This window comes from Perca flavescens, chromosome 20 (genome assembly GCF_004354835.1).
Source record: "Perca flavescens isolate YP-PL-M2 chromosome 20, PFLA_1.0, whole genome shotgun sequence".
Taxonomy (NCBI): Eukaryota; Metazoa; Chordata; class Actinopteri; order Perciformes; family Percidae; genus Perca; species Perca flavescens.
The window spans coordinates 8,334,037-8,357,264 of record NC_041350.1 but is presented as its reverse complement, the minus strand read 5'-3'; the positions used below and the strand labels follow the sequence as shown (position 1 = coordinate 8,357,264).

The 23,228-nt window shown below is 39.4% G+C and overlaps 1 protein-coding gene across 1 annotated transcript in view; it reads right to left on the bottom strand.

Moving 5' to 3' along the window:
- alk (ALK receptor tyrosine kinase) overlaps window positions 1-23,228 on the bottom strand; it is a 250,536-nt gene that overhangs the window by 61,284 nt on the left and 166,024 nt on the right. The window contains exons 5-6 of the mRNA XM_028566318.1: window positions 16,778-16,911; window positions 76-207 (exon numbers count right to left, since the gene is read on the bottom strand). Of these exons, the coding sequence (XP_028422119.1) occupies window positions 76-207; window positions 16,778-16,911 (266 nt within the window). The remainder of the gene's footprint in view (window positions 1-75; window positions 208-16,777; window positions 16,912-23,228) is intronic.

Sequence of the window (23,228 nt, the reverse complement as noted above, 5' to 3'; positions counted from 1 at the left end):
AGGACAGTGGACACGTGAGCTTTCTTCTTGCACGTTCAGATCAACAGCTGTTCTCCTGTATCACAGAGTACTTACGACATAGGTCGCCTTCGTCATCGCCGAGGGGACAGTCTGTACTGAAGTCGCACAGTTTGTCCAATGGGATCCCAGGTCCCTGGTGACAGTGGTACTGGCCCTCCAGTGTGACGTTAGGGCCGGCTGAGGATGCTGGACAGAGGGGGAGGTAAAGAAGAAAGAAAACTTGTCATATTAAATGTCTCCTCACACAGTCATTGTTACAGTAGCCTGTTGCAATCCTAAATGTTTCCACAGTGCAGTCAGAGTTTAGAAAATGTGCTTGTTGGGGCAATGAACAACAGAAAAATCTGCTTTTAGACGGAAGAAATAGCTCCACATGATTTCCCAAGTTAACTTACTGAGCATCACTGCTAGATTTACTGTATATGTTGGACACTAAACACAAATCAGTAGCTCAGGGAAAACATTACTTACAAACAGTAGAAAATATACAGTTGCTACATAAAAGTATATCAGTCAGTGACAAAGGCTAATATAACCCCTGACTGTAAACCCTGTATGACATCCACAGGCAGCCTGTACCATCATAAATAACTTGGCCCAGGCTGCATAAGCATCTGGCTTTGAATACAGACAGTACATATCCATCAGACAAGGAACACAAGCAGCAACAACAATGACCTAAATACTGTAGCAGTTAGCACAGGGGAAGGGCGCACACACAACACACACACAACACACACCAATTGATATCACCGGTATCAACAACTCAACTGTAAAACGCGGGACATTTGCATATCTATGCAAATCGGAAAGGTGATATCTCCAGGTTGTGATCAGTAGCTGATCACAGTAAAAAGAACAAAACAGCAAAGAGGAAACAACTGTCTGCTCATGGGGATCTCGGAAAAAAAGGAGAAGTGATTATTATCATGAGTGACGGGCTCCGCTTACTGTAGTTTGCCCTTGATCTGTATTATGTAGATTTGTTCTCCGTTCAGACGAAATTGGGAGTCGGAAATCTGATAAGGTTGGAGACCATGACGGGACAGACAGCGTAGAGCAAATGCTGTTAGCTGAGCTCACAAGATAGGCGGTAATGGCACACTAATTTTAACACAAAGATGGTAATGAATGTACTCTTTGTTCTGTTTGCATTATGTTCTGTGTGACATGATGATACACCTTCAGTACCACTTTTCACAGGCTCAGACTTACGTTAGGGTGACACGCTTACAGATGTGGTGGGACAAAGTACAGCATAAATCAACACAAAAACAGTTAGGATGTTATTATGTCTCAAATGGAAATAAACAAAACAAACAACAATGAAAATGCCAAGCCTCATTAATCAGCAATATTACGACTGTATCTTGGTGTTGCTTTTTATTGTGCTCCTAGCTTGCCAGGCTCTCCAGAAAACAACTTAGTAATTATGGCTGACGTCAACTAATGTACCATTATGGATAAATTCAAGCAGATAATGACACAGACTGCGTATGTGGTTGCATGCTTTAGCAGATTTGATGCAGATACAATTTAAGATCAGCCAGTAAGCGATCCTTTTCATGGGGCCAAATCTGTGGGTGTAATAGATGTAATTTAAAATGTGTTAGGTAGAATTTGTAACTTCAAACTATAAAGCAAAAGTCAAATGCAATATAAAAAGTTTAATCACACAAATAAAGTACTCGGTTTCAGTAATGACTAGTTATGGCTACTCTTGTGCAGTAGTTGCACAGAAATTACTGTCTAGCTATAATGCAATAAAGGGAAAACATTTCACAGCTATGCATGATTCACAGCACACTTCACTCCTTTCTGTCACTGTGGTTGAGAAACCTTAAGCCCCCAGTGGGAAACTGGCACAGTCAACTCAATGGATTAGAAGGAGGGGGTGGCATATTTTATTATTAGCCAGAGTAAATTACTTTTGATAATGAATACCCGTTTTCATCAATACTGTGCTTGCACACTATGAATCGTATTTTTACGAACTAAATGTGTTTAATTAAAGTCTCACACATGTGACATATAGAAGACCACAAAGTGCCATTTGTATTAAAATAAGGTGAGGCTTGTTTGTTTATGACCAAGCGTGTGGGTATAGATGTGGTCTTGCTATGTGGTATTGAGTCATGCCACGCACATGCATTATGCATCCGTTGTGCTCAGTGGCTTCCTCTCTGTATAATGTTGACACCGCAAGCAGAACGATTTATCAAGAAAGAGAGAAAAAAAAAATAAAGTTAGCTAGAGTACGCTGAAACCTTTGGGCAAGGTATGTAAATTCATCGATTTATCTTAGTTTGATGACAGTGGAGTAAAAAGTATCAAATTCACGATGTCGCTGAACTTTAAGCTCCTGGAGCAGTGAGACGTGGCCGCTGCACTCCTGGCCTAACGCAGTTCTTAAATCACACTTGTCAGATTGTGAAAACAAGCGGGTCAGTGGGGGACAAATTGCCTGTGGGAGTAAGTGAGTTTTGTTATCCGTGTGCTCAGGGGGTTGGTTCGGCTTTGTGAGGGGAATGATGTATGAGTGGCGAGGAGCTGGAGAGGTGACTGGTGAGGGCACAGCAGCCGCTAAATAAATGAAACAAAACAGATAGGCAAAACAGGGGAATCTAGGTACCTGGATACAGCTAAATGGCTAACAACTAGTGTCTCTGCGCATGGCTATTACCATCTGAAAACACTGTCAAAGCTTGGGATAGTTTTCCTCAAAGACATGTTGGCTAGAAAACAGTTCTTTCGCAGGTATAAGACACTCACTAACATAATGTAAACAGCTGTGCAGGAGGTGCCGCTGAGCTCATTTAGATCAAGTATTGTGCCTGTTATACTGCTGACAATTTAAGAAGATATATTGTTTCAGGTGTATACGACAAATGTACAAAGGTGTAAGAAAACTAAACAAATCCACTAGACAAGACACTAAAAGAAACCTTTCATGCAGCAACAAAGCGAACCTATTCAGAGATCAACAACACGCTGTATTTCAGTCACAAGGAAATAAATGCTGTAAAAAAATAAAATAAAAGGAGCTTTCATAAATTGACACAGTCTCTTAAGCAAAGACCTACTCCGGTGGCAATTCAGATGCTGTTGTTTTTTTTTCTTCTTCTTCTTTTTATATATGCACATTGTATTACTGATAAACATCTGCACAAAATAACAACAGCATCTCATTTCAGCTTTCTTCATAACAAATCCGAAAAGTTTTATTCCTAAATATTGTCAGCTACATTGCTGTCTTTTTCAAGTCAGAGCTGCAGGTCGAAACTGACATTGATCTTCTGTTTAGACAGACATCCTGCTGTTCACTGTACGACTAAGCCTTGCTGCTTTAGTCTAAATGTCAGGAAGGAGTGAAGAGTCAGAAGATAAACAGTCACCATCTACATTGTTTAGGTTACCAGATTTGATTGATGACAGCTTTCAGTGGGTAATTGCTTAACAATTAACAAGTAACCAGATAAGAGTTAATAAGAGAATGTAAATGCTATCAATGTATATGGTAAAAGACCTGGGAACGCAGACCAATCAGAGCAGACTGGGCTTTTTTCAGGAGGGGTGCGTAAAGAGACGGGGACAAAAACAGAGCGTTTCAGGCAGAGGGTGAATACAGGTCTAAGGTCTTTTCAGACGGGAGCGACTGACACACCTTATAATTCATTTTTAATGAGAGGCGAGCTGGTAGGTAGGGAGGACGCGGGCAATCTGACAGGCGACGTGACAAGCGGGCGCAAACGTCGCGTTCGTTTCTGCTGCAAAAGTCGAATTGTCTTGAACTTTTCCCTAAGCGAACGACGCGCAGTGCAAATCAATGAACGAGAGACCGCTTCTTACTGCTTGTGAGTTCCCCTTAAATATACAACTTTTTTCTAAACCGTTATCAGCACATAGACAGAGGGGCTTTTGCTTGTCTGAGCATCGGCACAAGACTGGTAACATCACATATAGTTTGAACTTAAATTAGGCTATAGAATTATGACTATGCTAATTTAACTAACTTTAGCTATCAACAACAGTCTGTGGTTAGGAAAGACTAAGATTGCCACTATTTGTTATAAATAAACCTGTGATTAAGGATATATTATACCACTACCACAACAACTAATTTCATTCAGTTGTACTAGCAGCAGTACATTGCTCAGCTTCCTGTCTGCTTCTCCAAACATTGGGCCATGACGACCGCCATCCAAGTTACTGTACTGTACAAAAGCAACGTGGGAAAACTACAGAATGATATACAAACCTATAAAAAAAAACAAATAAATATTGGGACTCGCAAATTCATTCTTCTCACATCTTCTAATGTCAGTTGAGCGTGCTTTAAAGATTCACTAAAGTTGAGTTTTCCTCTTCCTCTTTAGAAAATCCCTTTCATCAAATTACCAGCCAAGTCGCCCTAGTTTTTCAACTTTCATTAATACCATCTGCAGGATGAAACTCAGGGAACACTTTACTTAAAAAATGTAGACTGAAAATAGATGAGATGCGTATGAAAATGTACAAAAAACACAAAATCTGACGAAATCCATAAACAAAATTATCACGAAGGGCAATTCATTGCTAAAAAGTCAAAGAAAAGAGGTAAGCTGCATATAGTGTATATACTGTAAAGTAGTTGTCATTGATGCCAAGACATTTGGGAACCTTTGGTCTAGGTCACATTGAAGCAAACATTTTGCTCCTGACTTAAACCAAGCCATCATGGTTTTGGTGTATGCACAGGTACAAAGAAGTGGTGCCATGTGTTGGAAGTAGTTCCTTTTTTTCTTACACACTACACTTATTAGCTAAAATCAATACAACACATACCATTTTTGCATAACCACGTCATCCATATCAAGATTCCACTGATAAATATGTCTCACTGGGCGGGATATCATGAGATCATGCAAAGCAGTTTGTCTGGCCATTTGAATAAAACTTTTGCTATGGTTTGGTGGACATTGAGTGTAGATTTGAATACTGACAGACGTGTAGACTTCTACTGAAATTAATATGGCTTTTGTTTCCTACAGATGAGCAAGCATGTCAGTCATATCCTGAAATCCCTCTGTGTGCTCTGAAACAACAAAAAAAATGAAGAATTGCCAGGCTTGAAATCTGCTTGTGTGATCCTGCGTGTACAGAATGGAAATAAGTGGAAACTACACACAAGGAAGGAAAATACAAAAAACCTTCACAGACTTGATTGAGTCTAGCATGCTAACTAATCTTTTTTCATTTGTGCTCATCTCACATGCCATGATAAAGGACTGTTCTGTCATGGGGGAGGAAAACCTCAATGGACCAAGGGCAGCGCCACTATCTTGCCACCACACTGAAGGCAGAATCTGGAGACATTCATGGAGATTTACAGTGGCTGGGGTGCTGAAGATGGATGCAGCAGAGACAGTCGACAGGACAAGAAGTCTTCGCTCATGAATTCAATTAACTGCACACAGCCACGCTCGATTGGTCAGACCTTTGCCCAATCACTATCACTATCTGTCATGCTCTCTGCTGGAGAGGCAGCGGCACACACAAGAGCAGACTGGTGGAGATAGAAAATGAAATAATACCTTTCATGTCTATTCTACATTCCAGAGATGTAATGTGCTTCTTTGTGTGGATTAAATGGGTATACTGTTCATGTGATATACTCATTATTATATTACACATACACTGCCGTGCAAAGCGAAAAGACCGTAACTCAATTTTGGTCGAAAATTTGTTATTGTCATTTTTGGAACATTAAAGATCTGCTTTATCATGTGGACAAATATCTTGGGTCAATTTGATTGTTTTGGGGAGAAAATTGTGTGTTGTCTTTGCCGTAACTTCAAAAGCCGTAGAGAAGCCAAGGCAGAATACCATAACATCAGTTATGGTTCTTTGTCTAATGGAGTTTTAGAATTCTCAAATTGAGTTGAGTGTGTGTGTGTGTGTTGTGCTCTGTGACACACACACACAAAGATACGGTACGGTCATTACTGTAAGTAGGCTACAATAAAACCTAGGCATACACATGTAGGAAGCGATATATTTCAATCTCTTGTCCACCATGCTGTTTACACAAACACAGCTCTACTCTACTCTAAATAGCGAATTTTGACAAACAAGCTAAAACAAAAGCTGTCGGTTTGTAGTCTGTTTATCTTAGTTTGCCATAAATCTTGAAATTTTGACAAATTCTTGTAAACTTAACTGCTGGCTAAACTAACCATCCTCTCTGCGGAACATCTATGGATGTATTATAAGACCAAAACAAACCAACGCAGTTACTTAATATGCCCGTGAATGACGGCATCTTTATGTTCACGTCTTCATTCTTGCAATGAGTCTAAATTAGTGCCTCATATCCAAACAGAAGAACGTGTTTTATATGCATTAAAACATCAAAACACTCTCATTCTTAATTCTGATGTCTGTCAGAGTGTGTGAATCAATCATGCGACTGCCTGTGTGGTATTAGCATGAGTATGAAATACAGAAAAAAGTATTGATATATCATTTTTATATGATGTTGATACATGGGAGTCCAATAGGCTTAATATTGCTTACATTCTAAGTAAAAGTTATCATTGTTATCATAACATTGTGCTATAAAATAGAAGTTTAGGTCTTTTGCCTTGGTATGACCAATTTTGTGGGCAATGCTAAGGCAGAATACAGTAACTTCCGAAAAAGGGTCAAAGGTCAAATTTTGAGTTCAACATTATAGATAGATTATAGATAGATTAATACAGGTATACACTACAAAATGTGAAAATCACAATATTATACCTATAACTCAATTGTCAGGACATTTAGAGAACGTTAAAGTCATTTTTCTCAGTTTTACACTCTGGCGAGTTAAGGTCTTTTACCTTAGTATGGCAGTACTGTACATACATTTTTTTTTAATGAATAATTGTTTTACTCTCTTGCAATACTTTAAAACCCACCTCACCCTCCCCACCACCACTCCCCTCGGTCAGGCGATACAGGACAATACGCCCCACAAGACTAAAAAACAGCTTCTTCCCCAAAGCTGTCAAATTGCTGATCATGGCCTGACACCAGGCTCACCCACCCATTCACCCACTATAACACACCCATAAACAGATATATCATTCCCTCCACTGACTAAACTTTCTATCGTGCAATATGTCTATATACCATACTTTCTTGCACTTTTGCACATTGAGCACTGCTATTATTTTGACTTTCTTTTATATTGTATATAATAATATCAGGTAGTGCCATCGCAACTTTGTTGTATTGCTGTCTAGCAACAGTATAATGACAATAACCTTATCTTATCTATGTTTCAGGACAGTAATACCAAGATTCAAACTGGCAGGAATGATCGTTTATGGTACTTTTATCAACACATTGTGTGGTTGCTTCCTTGAAATATACAAAAGACTGACATTCACATTGTGCATTATAATTTCTCTCTCTCTTACTCATACTTCCGTATGAAGTAAACATTGTAATTGACAAAGCATACAGAGCGGCTTAGACATAAAAGCATCTGTCCCACAGACGGAGTGGTCGTGAAGAGACTAGTCTTTGTTTGGATCCATCCGCATCATACTGTGGGGGCTTTGATTTCTCAGTGGAAACCTGTCCTTGATGTTCCACAGGGTTCTGGTTTAATTACAGGGGAGCAGGTTTGGATCCATTTTAAACAGGAAATCATTTACTGCACTACATTTAAGGTTCCAAATATGAAGGATTGCTTTTGTGTCATTGATTTCTTCATCTCAGACGGAGTAATAACTGTGATTTTTACTCCTCGATTGGCACAAAAATGGCAAGAGGTTTGTTAATGATGGGTTTGTTATCATCCCTGACTCAATGGTTATTTCAGCAGGCATTGGGATATGTTAGATACTACTTTCTAAGGACATAAAATCTGTCAATGTTGTTGAAGTCTGTACTAGTTGTGAATCGAAGTCAGTAAAGGTCATAGAATACTGAGTAAGTCTTCTTTGAGCTCCCTACAGAAAAATATCTCTAACAGACTTACACTAACACAGTAAAGCCTGTCATTTGAAGTTAAATGGGTACAAGTGTATCAATGGCCAGAATAAGTATTTCATGCCAGAGTTCTTCGCACAAATTGCTCTAACTTAATGACCGACTTTTCTTAAATGATGCTTAGTCCATAACATCCAGAACTTTCCTTCTCCCTGCCAGGTCAGGGTTGATTTAGACATCTGTTCCATTTGGCATATGTATGCTGGGAACACTCTACTTAGTGCCCTGGGCCATTTAACACTTGCTCAATATCTTAAAATGAAACTGCCTGTGTAGATTGCCTTGGAGAGATGCCTACAACAGAAACCCAGTTTGTTTTGAGGGGTTGCTGCTTGCGGAAAGGCCTAAGGCCAGAGATTAGAGGTAGAATGTGATGAAGCTTAGTGCTACCAGATGGGGCCTTGTCCCAGCAGGTTGTATCCTCTATTAATTGATAAGCTGTGTTTTTTTACTTGCTCCTACTAGTTGTCATTGGACATTCTCTTTGGGACAACAATTGACCTACAGCAAATTTTCAAGGGAAACAAAAGAATTCTGAGCAATCCAAAAACCCAACAACAAAAATACAAATATCCATCAAATTACCTCCAAGTAAATATGGCATGTAGATAAACTGCTGATTGCGTTCAAGGCTCCTAAAGTGTCTCATTTTAACATATTGCATCTCAGTTATATAAGTATATAAAGACAACTAAGTATCTTGTGATCAAAAATTACTTTTTAGTTGTGTTCTTTTAATCCAGGCTCACAATCAGATAGTAAAATCCACATTGGAGTTAATAAAACAAAAACAAAGAATGAATGAAAACAGGTTATATTGAGCTGTGTAGCACACATGGCCTACCTAGATAGGCAATATAGTCTAACGACCTACATTTACGGATTTTAGTGCATGAGGTGGCCCTGTTACAGTAGATGCTCAACAACAACAATTTCAATTTCCATTCATAAGTGAATGGCTAGTAGATAGCCAATCAACATGTAACTTGGTATTTGTGTTGATTCCAAACAATTAGAGAATTGATTTTTCAAGACGTCCTGAAATTGATGCACCATTCCAATATGGTAGATCTGCATCTGCTCTGATACTAACCTCACATAACCAACCTAACAAATCTTATTATTAAAATTAGTATGAGCTTCAAAAAATAACCCCAAGCATTTTCACAAAATTCAAATACATTTGAACACTACTGTTTGATAGGTAGCTTGTGTCCTGAATTCAATTAAAGGTTATATTGTCATTATGTTTTTGTCATGTCAGCAGACATTTTATCGCGGTTTCTCTTTTAGGAACACTATTTGATTTTATTTCCTAACATTTAACCTCTGCAACAATTAAGAATTCAATATGCCAGTGAAACATAACCTACTGCAAGTACAATGAAATTGGTAATGGGGGACACTCATTCCTTTGGTAGAAATAATGTCTGATATGCAAATGTTGAACGTTTAATCAGTGTCAATGAGTAACAGTCATCTAAAGGCAGTGGGCAAATACAAAAGCAGAGAGGGACCGGTTTTATTTCTGTTCATTATGTCTTTTTCTTCTTCTTTTTTTAATGTATGTACCTATACTGAAAATAATTATTCCTATCGTTAAACAAAGAAAAAGAAAAAGAGTTGCAAAAAATAAAAAAGATAAGGGAGAACCAAGCACTCTTTTTAGGTCTCTCTTAAATTTATCTGCATATGAATGCAGAATCTGTAGGCAACGGGACAAGATTTGGGTATCTGAAGAGTTCTGGTTTCCGTTTATAGGGGCAGAAATGCACCCAATTAGCGCAAAGGTTTTTCTTTATAAGTCTGATCCTGCTACTAAAAGCATTACAAGTACAATATCATTAAGGTGCTGATCCAGTATGGACACTGCAAGAGGTAAATCCTGTACCAAGATCATAAGCTCTAGGTACAGGATGTGTTTTTGTTTGTCAGAAAAAAACCAAACATTGGGTTCAATTTTCCTTTCATCTTCACAGAAACATTTTAACGATTAGACAATTTTTTTCCTACCAAAACTCTGGATACCGTTATCCACACTTTTATACATGTAACTAGTCGATTAGAATACTGTAACTCCTTGCTCTCTGGCATCAGTAACAAATCCCTCTCCAGCCTCCAGCTCATCCAAAATTCCACTGCCAGGATTTTGACTCAGTCTAGGAAACATGATTACATTTCACCGATCCTGGCTTCCTTACACTGGCTGTTCCTTTAAGAATTGATCTCAAGATATTATTCATTACCTACAAAGCCCTGACAGGTCTCGCCACACATTATTTATCAGATCTCTTCTTGCACTTAAAAAAAAATAAATTGCTTTTCAGTGATTTAATTCATGTTTAATTTTTGTTCATTTGTTATGGGTTTAGTTTTTGGCTTTAAGTTTGTCTTTATTTTTTAAATCTGTTCTGTTTTTATTGTAGAGCCATTTGTAACTGTTTTGAAAGGGGCAATATAAATAAAGTTCATTATTATTATTAATAATGAACGTATCACACTACTTGCAATTTTGTACAACTGCTTGAAATTCTTCAGTCTGCAAGTGTCTATACGGTGGCCCTGAAGTGCAAATCACAACAGCAAATAGAAAAACGCAACAGCAAATCATAGAAAAACGCAACAGCAAATCATAAAGCACAATGGCAAATAGGAAAACAAAACGGCAAATCATAAAAAACACAACAGCAAATAGGAAAACAAAATAGGAAAACACGACAGCAAATATGAAAACACAACGGCATTAACTTCTACCAGAAAAGGAAGGGCCTATCTAGCAGAGGACGGACCCTTCTGATTGGACAGACGGAGTGTTTTCCTATTTGCTATTGTGTTTTCCTATTTGCCGTTGTGTTTAATGATTTGCCGTTTTGTTTTCTTAATTGCCGTTGTGTTTTATGATTTGTTGAAATGTTGTCCAATTTGCCGTTGTGTTTTATGATTTGCTGTTGCGTTTTTCTTTTGCTGTTGTGCACTTCAGGGCCACCGTATCTCTATCTACGGACTGATGACCACGGGCAGAACTGATGAGTCTTTACAAGACTGAATGAAACAGTTAAATCAGTTATACTCACTCATCCTTATGGGCCACTGCATCACTGTATGACATCCCTCAACCCTTTAGGAATGTTCTCTAATTGTGATCTCATGAACACATTCATATATATATATATATATATATATATATATATATATATATATATATATATATATATATATATATGTATATTAGTTTTTTTTATCAGCCTGTACTTGTTACCCAATAACAAGAACTCCAGGAATGAATTTATTTTATTCACAAAATAAAATTTTAAATTCAATTAAAGGCTTATGCTGGAGATGTTCTGCATTTAAAAGTGAGTCTCAGTACCACGCTATGGCACTAAATGGCTTTTTTGTTTTCTATATAACACCCCAGCACCCATCCATCCAACATGTCCAACACTCTGTCCACTCCACTGGCTCTCTCCAAACCCCATTTCCCTCATTGCCTCCACAGGGTCGTGTGTGATTGATGGGCCTAGGGACACTCTCACGCTGCTGTGTACCTAATCGCAGAGTATGGACTCGCCGTAACGCTCCATTAAGGGCCTGCAGCAGTAAGGTGTAATGGTTAGGGAAATGGGCCAGGGAAGAGAAGGTCACCGGTTCAAATTCCCACAGGGTTCACTGCTTCCTTGTCTCGCCTACATGTCCAATTGGTAAAATGATTTGTGACAGTTTGCAGGGTAATACATGAGCGCAAATACTAACATGCTCTTCAGTGGACAAACATTGTTATAAGTGTAAAAGCAAATGTGACCTTCTGCCATGCCACAGTACTATAACAGAGGCAAAGTCAAATCTGCTATTGACACAATCTGGTAATGAGCTTGTCAGTCATCACAGTAGTCTCTGTTTACTCCCAGGATGAGAAACTGTGGAAGGTTCAGAGTCATTGACAGGTTTGCTGCACTTGAATAATTACGTTCACTGTATGGCTATGCCAGAACCATCAGAGAAATTCTAGCAGAAGGCGGGATTCTAACTTCCTGCCAGGAGGATGAGCTTTAGAGATAGGCATATAACCATACAAGTCACTTTAGGGGCAGCAAATTGGATTGCTTGTTGGCCCAGTGACTGATGAGTTAATTAAAGTGGAAGGGTATGGAGAAAGAAGTCAGACACTGCTCCATTTATTTATCCCGTATTGACTATATCTCCCTTGCACCTCACTGGCTTGAGTAAACGCCACCTTTCTGCTCAAGAAAACAACTAAAAGGGAGGAAATGGACATTGTCAAATTTCCAATTCAGATTCAAGATCACAAGGAGAGCTGATTAAGGCTGAATTTATGTACAGGATTTAGATGTATTTGAATTAGCTAAAAGTAATTGGAGAATATTATGACTTCTGGCTGTTAATATTGTATAGCTCAAGGCAGACATGCTCAAAAGACAGTAATAACGCCCCACGAGAGGTCGGAAATTAAATTAATCATTAGCGTGTTTTTCTCTCTCTGATTTGAAAATCCTCCGAATGAATCATGTTTTGCGAATATTATGCAACTGTATCACTGAGAAATACAGAACATTTTGTTTCCACAGACTTTGGGACTAAATCAAATGCAATTATTCAAAGCCAAGTTTGATCAGACTTTGTGCTACCCACCCCAAAAGCCTGACAATACAGGTCATTAATAGCTGTAATTGGCCAATTTTGAGTGCAGGGGCCTGGAACAAATAAAGCAAACAACTTTTTATAACCAGGGACTGATTGTAAGAGCTTTAATCGAGCGCTCTGCCTTCATGTTCTGTGCTAGGTAGGAAGGAAGGTAATTCGAGCCCAGGTTTGTGACAGGTGCTGGAGGGGAAAGTGGGGGAGGTTTAGAACACCGCAAAATGTGGTAAGGCCACACGGCGAGCGTGCCGAGACGGATTAGGGCTTAGTTTGGGAGTGGGATGTGTATAGTGGGTGTTGTGCTGGAGAACCAGGTGGTGCCTGAAGAGAGTACAGCACGTCTTCATACTTTTTTCTCTCTACTAGTCACAGCTTTTGTGCTGCCTGGCAAGAGGAACACAGCGAACCCAGAGCCAAGAACAATTAGACACTGTCCAACAAAAATCCGACTGGATTTGCATGAGCAACAGCACCCTCTCCGAGCTGTCGTTACAGTGACGGAAAAGCCAGTTAGACAAAGAGGTTACACTTTACTTGAAGGTATCAACATAAGAGTTACATGACACTGTCATGAATGTGTCATAAACATTATAAACAAGTCATAAACGTTTCTGACATAACGCTTCTGTCATTAATTGCCATTCGGTTTTTGTCATGACAAGTTAGGGTTAGAGTTAGGGTTAGGGTTCATGTGTCATGACAGTGTCATGAACACTCTCTTATCTCTTATGTAGATACCTTCAAGTAAAGTATTACCTCTACATTTTAAGATTAGAAATATGAAATGTGTCAGCCCTGTCTCATAAAAATTCCATTCCCATACAACTGTGTTCTCAATTACATTTCAAGGGAAAAGCATTTTGATTACACTTTGATGTATCACAATTACATTTCTAATCAAAGTCAGTGAAAGTCTGCATTGGGAGGAGTGGACGGACAGGCCAAACAAACACCGGCCTTTCAGCCAGGAGACCACTGTTCGTGCCACGTATGAAACCATAAGTCAACATTGACTTGTTTTTAAACGTTTGTTAACTTAACCTGCATCATGTACATAATATGCATACTTAACATTAAGCTTGTTTTGACCCAAACCACAATCATTTTCTAAACCTAGCGAAAGTAGTTTTGTTTCAATTTACAACGTCAAAACGTATGGCAGTCACTGGAAATTTCCTCAAAACTTAATTGAGCATGCAGTTTTGTTGTACGGGAACGTCATTTTTTAGGGGATAGGGTTGAATTTGTCAGCATGTAAACTCTATTTTTCCCTCTCCTTGTCTTTTTCATTATTTCTTTCTCTCTCTAAGTGAAGGCTGTGATGAATTGTTCCCTACCTTCTCTGACCTAAAGCCCAATCCCCCCATTTTAATTTGAAAAATTAGAGCTTTACAAATCTTTCCTGTTGAAGGATGCTTCTCATTCATCCGGAGCCAAAAACTGGCTGGGCATAAAAGCTTTTTCATTGTTGCAGAGCTAAAAGAAACTCTGCAGCTATAACAGAGGAAGGGATTCGATTTGCAGGAATGTGTGCATCTTTCAAATTCAAATTCAAAAAGAGGCCTTGGGGAGCGATCACCTTTTTTACGATGATTCGTGTGGTTCTACAGAAAAATACAAAGTTAAGCCCTCTTCCTTCCTGTGTCAACCATAACGAGCAGTGGAATAGAGTTGACTTTGAAGATGGTGTGCACATTGCTGGTCCATCTGTCACTCTTTTGTCATAGTGATCTGCCCAAAATCTCCCAGAAACCAGGGCAACAGAGGATGATAATGGGTGACAGGTAGGGGAACAATTGTTCACATAACAAAAACATATTTCCAGGTGTCCACTGTGTCCAGTAGCACCGCTTATGTCACTGTCCTACAAACTCAACCACTCCTTTCTGGTGGATTCATGTTCTGTGTAAAATAACAGTTTTTAGGAAACCACAATTGACAAATGAATAAATAATAAGACCCAAACTACAGTAAGGCCACATTATATACTGACAGAAGGTTCAGATTTCGATATAATCTCCATAAATCTACAAATCTGGCATCCCTAGATTTTGTTTTGATATCATTCAGTTTGCAGTGCGACTGGGGTTGCTGTTCAATGTCAAGGAGGGTTTTTATAATTCATTCAGCATGCTTCCTGTAATGCAGACACAATAAAGCACAGTGCAACAACCCATGTGCCTCTGAAGAGCATTTGTTCGACCAACTAAAAATCACAAATAAACTGAAAACTTAGAAGCCTCTCTAACATTTCATACTGTCTAGTCAACATTGCTGAAGATGTCTGCTCCAACATGTAGTGTAAAATATTAACATGAACAAAGTTGATATTAATTGTTGAATAAACAAGGAAGAACTGTGCTAGAATGCAATATAAATATATTGTAGTGAGTGGTGAAATGTAACTAAATGTATTTACTCAAATACTAAGTATAATTATGATGTACTTAAACTTTAGATGATTATTTCCATTTTATCCTATTTTATAAATAAATGTAATAATAGTTACTTGTTACTTTGCGGATTCAAATTATTATTACAAAATCATTATGTATTATTACAGATTTGGCTACCGGAAAGTTATAAAGTAGTTAGCCCCACCTTTACCTGCTGCAACATTAGTGATGAACACAATAATGCATCACTAATTGTAATCCAGTGATGTTATGCAGTATATATAAGTATATAAACATTATTCTGAAAAGGGCCATTCTGCATAATACAGGTATATACTTTTACTTTTGGTTCTTTAGGTACATTCTGGTACTAATACTTTGATATAAGTTAGCTTTTGAATGAAGTACTTTTAGTTGGAACAGAGTATTTCTGTTGCTTAAGTGAAAGATCTGAGGACTTCTCCCATTGCTGATTATCGCAAATGTAGTTTCTGAAAAAATGTGGGTTTGTTAGGACAATGTTGTGTAAGCTACTTTATATCAATGGAGGGATCTCTTTTGAGTGCTACTGCCAATTTTAAGATTTAATTTAGTCCGCTACTGGAGGAGCACTTCTCTTGGAAATCCTTCATTTTTATGTGACTCTAACATGGTCTGGTAAACAAGTTGGGTTACTTTTCTTACAGACGCCTGAAATGTTGCATCTTCAAACTACAATCATTCAGAAAAGCATGCATTTTTCAACATGTAGCTGCTTAAAATATAATGATGTATATCTGGATATTTTATAAATATACACAACAACAATCCTTGGTATGACAATTTTGCATCCCCTTGCTTACCAAGCATCTGTTTGTTAGAGGAAATAAGGATGTTATCCATGTTCCCTCAGTAATGCACACTTGAAATGTTTAAGCAAGGGTTGCTGTGCTTCTGCATCAAGCTCAGAGGAAATTGAATCAGTTATATTAATCCAATTTAAGGAGCTTTCCAGGTTGACAGAGAAGGATATTATTTCAGTCTAGCAGTCTACGCATTTCATTGCACAACATGATGTAATGAAGTTAAAAAATCACAGAATGTAGCTGTGCAATTTTTAGTTTGACATCTTGGAAATGGGTCCCTCTGCAGACATGTGAGACCCATTTAGTTCACATACATATCACAGAAACTGTGACAGGAAACGCAAAGGACTGAAAATAAAAGAAGAATTATTAAAGTTATCCCCCTATAATGCTTTGTTTGGACCACTTCACATTTGATATTTTTATTTAACTAATATTATTCATTGTAGGTTAATGTAAAGAGTGCTTTATCGATTAACTGATTGATCATTACAATAACATGTCTATGCTCCAGAACTAGTCAGAGAGCAAAGTGACATACGATGATTGTTAACTCTGACTTACAAACAGCCAATATTGGTTCAATGTCCGATTTATAATGATATGAAACAGATAAAATTAAGCTTTGCATTTTTTAAGCTGTAACTAGCAAATGTTGTTGGGCTATCACTTGATAAAACACTTATTTCTTTGTCTTATCTAACTTCAGCTACTTTTCCACAGGTCATTTTTCAGATTCCTACAAAATGTTACATTTAACAAAATCATCAATAGTGCTCACACACAAAAAAGCAGCATCATCATTTCTGAAACAAATGTCATGGATGCGCATCTTACCCATGGTGCAGTTAGTGGTGAAGTGGGGCTCGATGGTGGCCATGTCATCCTGTGGAATCCGCTGATCGTAGCTGGCTGAGACCCGAAAAGGTGATCCTCCGTGGGTCCCCAGCGTGAGGTGGACAACTGCCCAGCTGCCAAGGAAAGAAAGCAGGAGTAGGGTCAGTGCGACGAGCAGACACCACGGCTGACAGAAAAACCCACATCCGCTGCGGGGGTCGGGGGTTAAGGTAGCCCGGGTAGCTCTGGCCTGCTCTGCCTGAGCTCCCAAAGTCTCGGAGGAGGGACTGTCCAGGGCTTCAGCGGAAGCCGACATGGGGGCTTCCTCATTCCCTTCCATTTTGGGAGAGTCCCCTTCTTCCTTTGTCTGTTGATGCATGGCCCCACTTTGAGCCCACCCCAGACTCCCTGGGTCTAGTGGAGGTTTAGAGGTGGTCGGGTGCCAGGTGGTGGTGCTCACTTGAGAGCTTAAGGATGGCGTGGAGTCAGAATACAATTTAAAGCCGCAACTAGAACAGGTGTGTGGCCGAGAGACAACAACACGCTCAGGTCAAGTTCTTGTGTGTTAGCAAGCTGCCGTCCTGCGCTGATTGCGGTCCTCCCTCAACCAGCGGCTGGCTTCATGTAGTTTAACTCTTCCTAATTTTATTAAGCAAATTGTGCTGATTTCTCTTTGGCTCTGAGCTCATCAACAATCTCTCTCTCTCTCTCTCTCTCTCTCTCTCTCTCTCTCTCCTCCCTCCTCCCTCCTCCCACTGTCCCTTGCCCATCCCTTCATTGCCCATCCCTTCATTTTTACAGTCATGACACCGCATATAGCGCATGCACTGTAACATCCCTAATGACATTTCTGAATGCCGTACACACACAGCAACAATAGCTACTGATTACAATGTGTAAACACACACACACACACACACACACACACACACACACACACACACACACACACAAAAATACTGTGTGCCTAGATGCAAGGGAGTGTTATCACAGCATGCATGGTTGCAGACTGTTTTGTCATTTAAGATCTGCCACTTTTCTGCTGCTATCCAAACTACCATGCTGTTGCACCACGGTTTACATTAACAGTGTCCAGTTTGCACAGATGTTTCACATTAACAGCTCAGATATAAAAGAAAAGATACTCTAGCAGTTTCATGTTACAGTACATCCCAATACTCCCACTCTGACCCAACAGACGCCGTCTCCCTACCTTACCATCTTTCCTGAAAAAAACTATAAATGTATCTGTAAATAGACACATTTCTACAATGCAAAACATTTTTGCACACCTGGACATATACTCAATATATATATGAGGATATAAAACATATTCATTAGCATACAGACACTGGGTCTTCCAATATTATAAATAAAGCCAAAGGTCCACAACATCAAGCAGCTAGATCCCATATTTGGTTGAGTTGGTGGAGACAAAACCGGAGTTTAAAAGGTGAGTAGATATTGGAAATCATAAGGCGGACAAAAACATGACTCCAATCAGAGGACAATGGTGCTCTGTGTCTGCTAACATGTCCGCAATAACTTTTGGATGCGATGATTTGTCCTGGCTGTATTTCTGGTACTTGTGACTATGTGACAATAAAGGACTGTTACCGTAGGCTTGTTTTAGAATTTAATTTAGTCTCTTAAACACTGATCCAATATGTATTTTCTATTGCTGTCTTTTTACTGGCACATATGTCTTGTTATATCAACTTATTGAGACATTTTCAGTAGGCACACTAAGAGGTTTATTTCCGTACTCATTATTTTAACACCTATTGTCCTGTGAGTATTTCACATTGTCTTTAGAATTTTAAATGTTCTGACAAATAACAATCGGCCATTCAGAATATCTGCCAGTCAGGAGATTTTCTGTTGCCATGCTATAATGCAGAATGTACTGAAAAAATAATCTCACCTGTATAAATGGGATACATTCATCGCTATAGGAATGTAGTCTGCAACCTGGCTGTCATTCCGGACTCCCCCTTATTATTCCAGTCACACATCAAATACGTCACCAAATCTTCTTTGTACCATCTCAGAAACATCTCTAGACTTCGGCAATCACTCACAGACTCTGTTGCAGAGACCCTCATCCATGCCTTCATCACCTCACGTTTAGATTATTGCAATGGAGTCCTGTCCAGGGTACCCAAACCCCTAGACAGGCTCCAGTATGTAGAGAGCTCAGCTGCTAGAGTTCTCACCCGCACTAAGCCCTGGCAGCACAACACCCCCACCCTCATCCACCTTCACTGGCTCCTGGTCAAGTTCGGCATGTCATACAAAATCCCCCCTCACCTACAAATCACTCCATGCCCACTGCCCTCCAGTACCAATCAGACCTCCTCCATCCTTGTACCCTGTCCCGGAATGTCCGGTCCTCGGACTCAGGTCTCTTGTTCAGGGTGCCTTGAAAGACACTATAAAAATTCAAGCTATTATTATTATTTGTTTTCTCTCTCTCCCAGAAGTATAGGAGCGCCAAATTGGAACAATGTCACTACTTTTTTAAAGTTTTTAACCAGCCACAGACCCTTGGTGATGACATTATTTTCAGAGATCTCAGTTGGTCTCTACCTTTAGGTTATGACAAGTGCTCTGGAAAATAGGAAACTGTTGGCACCATGTTTATTTTGTGCTTTGTTTGGGTAGAATTGTATACAGCAAACAAATGCACGCATGCACACACACAAGTCCCCAGCTTTTCTGATTTCTCCAATGTCTGTGCTTGGGCTTAACAGGCTTTGCATTACTACCGTTGCCAGCTTACCTTCTTATTTTTAATGTTGCATTGGCTTCCTCCTATTCCTCCTTCCTTTCATTGCTCTCACGTCGTTCTAGTCCCTTTTCACTAAACCGTCCTCGCTCCCTCTCTCTCCTCCCAGACACTGCTCAGAGTGGTGGAAAGGTGTTGTCCAGATGGGAAGGGATGTTATAGCACCGCAGTACACTGTTAGAGAACAAACTTGCGGTATGGGATCTGCTCTCTGTCATATCCCATAATAGAAAGGAAATGAAGCCCTTAGATAAGGGCTGACACTGCCTCCTTGATAACCTTGAAATGAACTGTTGACTATACATATGGTCTTGCTGAATTTACCACCGGCTCAGCTGAGGGCCAACTTAAGAAATGGCCTTTCTGTTGAATGACTACTCAGCATGATGGGATTGTAAATGTACAGGAATGTTTGTCTCCTTTTCCATAAGCAATGCAAGCATATGCGCTGGCATCAACACCATGTACACTTCAACCTAGATTAACAGGGATGAAAGTGCTCTATATTTGAATATGAAACACAGGAGATCAGCAAAGTCTACAACTTTAGAGGTGCCACAGTGTAAACAAAGGAACTCGTGTTTGGCATTGAATATACTCAATGTACTGATAATAAAATAGGCAGAGCTGTTTGGCATCCAATCTAAAGTGATCAACGTAAAACTGATCTCTATCTACTCACAGTGTAAAATTGAACACAAGTCTTCTGGTTTACTGAATTATTTTCATGTCTTATCACACTATGTCTGCGCTGGCGCTCACAGGACTGATTAACTGAGCAGCGGATCAGGGGAGAGCTGCCAGAGCACATCACTCAAACATTTAAACCTAATTAGAAGTATACCATGCAAGGCACAGCGGCCCTAAATATAAATAAATAAATTAAAATGAATGATAAAGACTTCTCATGCGGGGATTAGATATTCATGACTAATCCAAATGCGGATGCTAATAATTCTCATTATGGTCCTTTGTTTCCTAACGGCCTGTTGGTTATTTAAAATCACCTGACCTTTGTTCAGACTACTGTTTGGTGAAAGCCTCTCCCATGATGACGTTTTTTTTCCGCCATAGAAAAACAAAAAAAACCAGCTAAGGCCAACTAATCTTTGCTGCCTATTGACAATTCTCATTTCATAATGCCATTCATTTATGCTCCCTTAGCGCTCTGCTCTGGCTAATGTAGCTCTTTTAATTTTCATTTGGTGTATGTGTGTGTGTGTGTGTGTGTGTGTATTTGTGTTAGTGAGGCTGTAGGATGCTTATGTCCTAACCACATTAGAGCTTATTTGTCTTGTGAGATCTGGTTTGCATTAGCGTTGAGTCTCATCAATCAGGACAAACAATACATGAAGAAGTGTGTTGCATATTCTTTTCAAAAGGGAATTTCTTTCCTAATGCTGTGAGGCCTGGTTGGACACATCATCAGAGTGAGGCTGGAGCAGACAGGAAGACTAACTTTATACCGGCCTTGTGTGAACAGATGGCATCTTGCAGGCTTTCTTTCCATGTTAGAACTAAGAATTAGGTTAGGAATAAGGTTTTGTTTGGGGTTGGGAGAGGAACAGAATTGATTAAAGGTCATGAGAAGTGTAGAAATAAAATTATTGTGTAAAACTCAGGATCCAGCCAAGTCTCGGCAAAGGACACCACAGCTTCCAATAATCCGCTGGACACCAACGCAGGCACGTAGGCCACCCAGCTCACTGTCTGACGCCTGCACACTGGCTAGCAGGAGGCCAAGTAGAGAAGTTACAGTCACTGTTCAATTCCTCCATGCTTGCCTTGGTGCCACCTTCGATGTAGAGATGGAGATGGACACAGAGATGGTCTTGATGGCCACATAGTCGGGTTCGTAGCCCTAGGTCAAAGTTGATAGTAATCTTCACCTTTTCCTGTGTTTACTCTGATGTTTACATTTGAAAACTTTGTCCGCACAGGCTAGTAGAGCGAGCAGGAGACTGCTGAGTTTGTTTTCCCTATCCTGATGAGTCATGAGATGGCCGCAACGATGGTCTTGCTTGCTAGCTAATAAACTGATTTGCAGGTGACTGCTATTTTTCTTTGACACTGAAAGACATGGAACTAAAAGACGACGTTTAGGACATCACACGAGTGTCTTCATTGTGTTTACTGGTTCTACTCTAGTGATTTCCATCACGTTGTTTTGGTTGGTTAGTTTTCCATCACTGTTCAGAAGTCCGGAAACAATTACGGATGGAAAATTGAATCAGAAGATGAATATGAAGAAACATAACTGAAACAGCAGATTTAAGTTAAGCCTTAAGGGGGCGCTGTGGCACATAAACACACTGGAAAGGAGCCAGGCCTGCAGTCAGTCCTGCAGTCAGCACAGTTGGCCACAATTGGCCAGCAGGAAGGTTACAGCAATTTTGGTTGTTTTGCTTAAATTGATTATGTTGTTCATATTTCTGTTGTGCTTACTAAGCAGACATTATCTCTTAAATGTACCTTAATGTCACTTGATTAATTCACTCTGAATGTATAATCAATGTTTCACAACAGCTATAGATGATACCACAGAGATATTACACAGAAGTGCAAATGTGAGTTTATGCCAGCAATTAGTCAAAATCAAAATTAATCTGTAAAATGCCAGAGCTAATTAATTTGAGATGTGACTGTGTGAATGTGCCAAAAATGATCAAACATTGCAAATAGACACATCGGGGTCACATTACAGTCTAGGAAGTATCAAATCTACAATGTCTCCTTGTTTAATCAAAATGGCACTTGACAAAACACAACCTGGTGATGCTATGACAAAAAAGACTTAATCTATATTGTGTATGGTATGAACAAAATATAGGGTACTGTATGGTATTGACAAAAACATTTAGCTCACATCCTTAGGCCTAAATGCATAAAAATGCAAAAGGTTTTCAATCATTCCTAAAGTCCAGGTAACCTGTTGAATGCATCTGCAGTAAAACTAAAGTAAGGAGAGGATAGAAATGGAAACTGCTTTGCATGGTAATGGAATTTCAACCTCCTAAGAGACACATTGCCATAGGTTTCGATCATGTCGGCTGTTTTAAACTGAAGTGGGTTTTTTCATCGGGAAAAGATGAAATTGATTGAAAATGATGCTGTGAACGACAAGGCCTGCATATAGAGGCAGCAGGGTTTAAGACTTAGGAGGTGGGTGGGGGCATGGCTGTGATTGCTGCTGGTTTAGGATCTTTACTTAAGCCACATTGATTTTGACTGTCAAATAGCATAATGCACAACAGGCGTAAGCCAATATGTCAAGAGAAGTGCAGATTAGATTGAACGGCCTGACATGGCCCGGCTGAATGAGTGCCACTTCCCCAAACTAAAGAGGACATATTTGAATGCTATCTGTTGTGAGCTAAATCTGTTACACCATGATGCAGCTGGAATGATAGGGTAGAGGAGGAAAGCTGGGGGTGACTTGTACTGGGGACATGTTTTTGGCAGAATTCAGTGTTTGTTCAGCCAAACTGAATTTTTTAAACATTTGTTATAGGGAAAAAAAATCACTATACACCACATTCTCAGAAAACTAGTTTGGTCTCATCACACATATGCAGCACAGACAATGAATAACAAAACAATTTCATTATGGCAGTTTGTGAACACTATAAACTTGGGGAAAAGTGGTTGACAGTCAACAGTAAT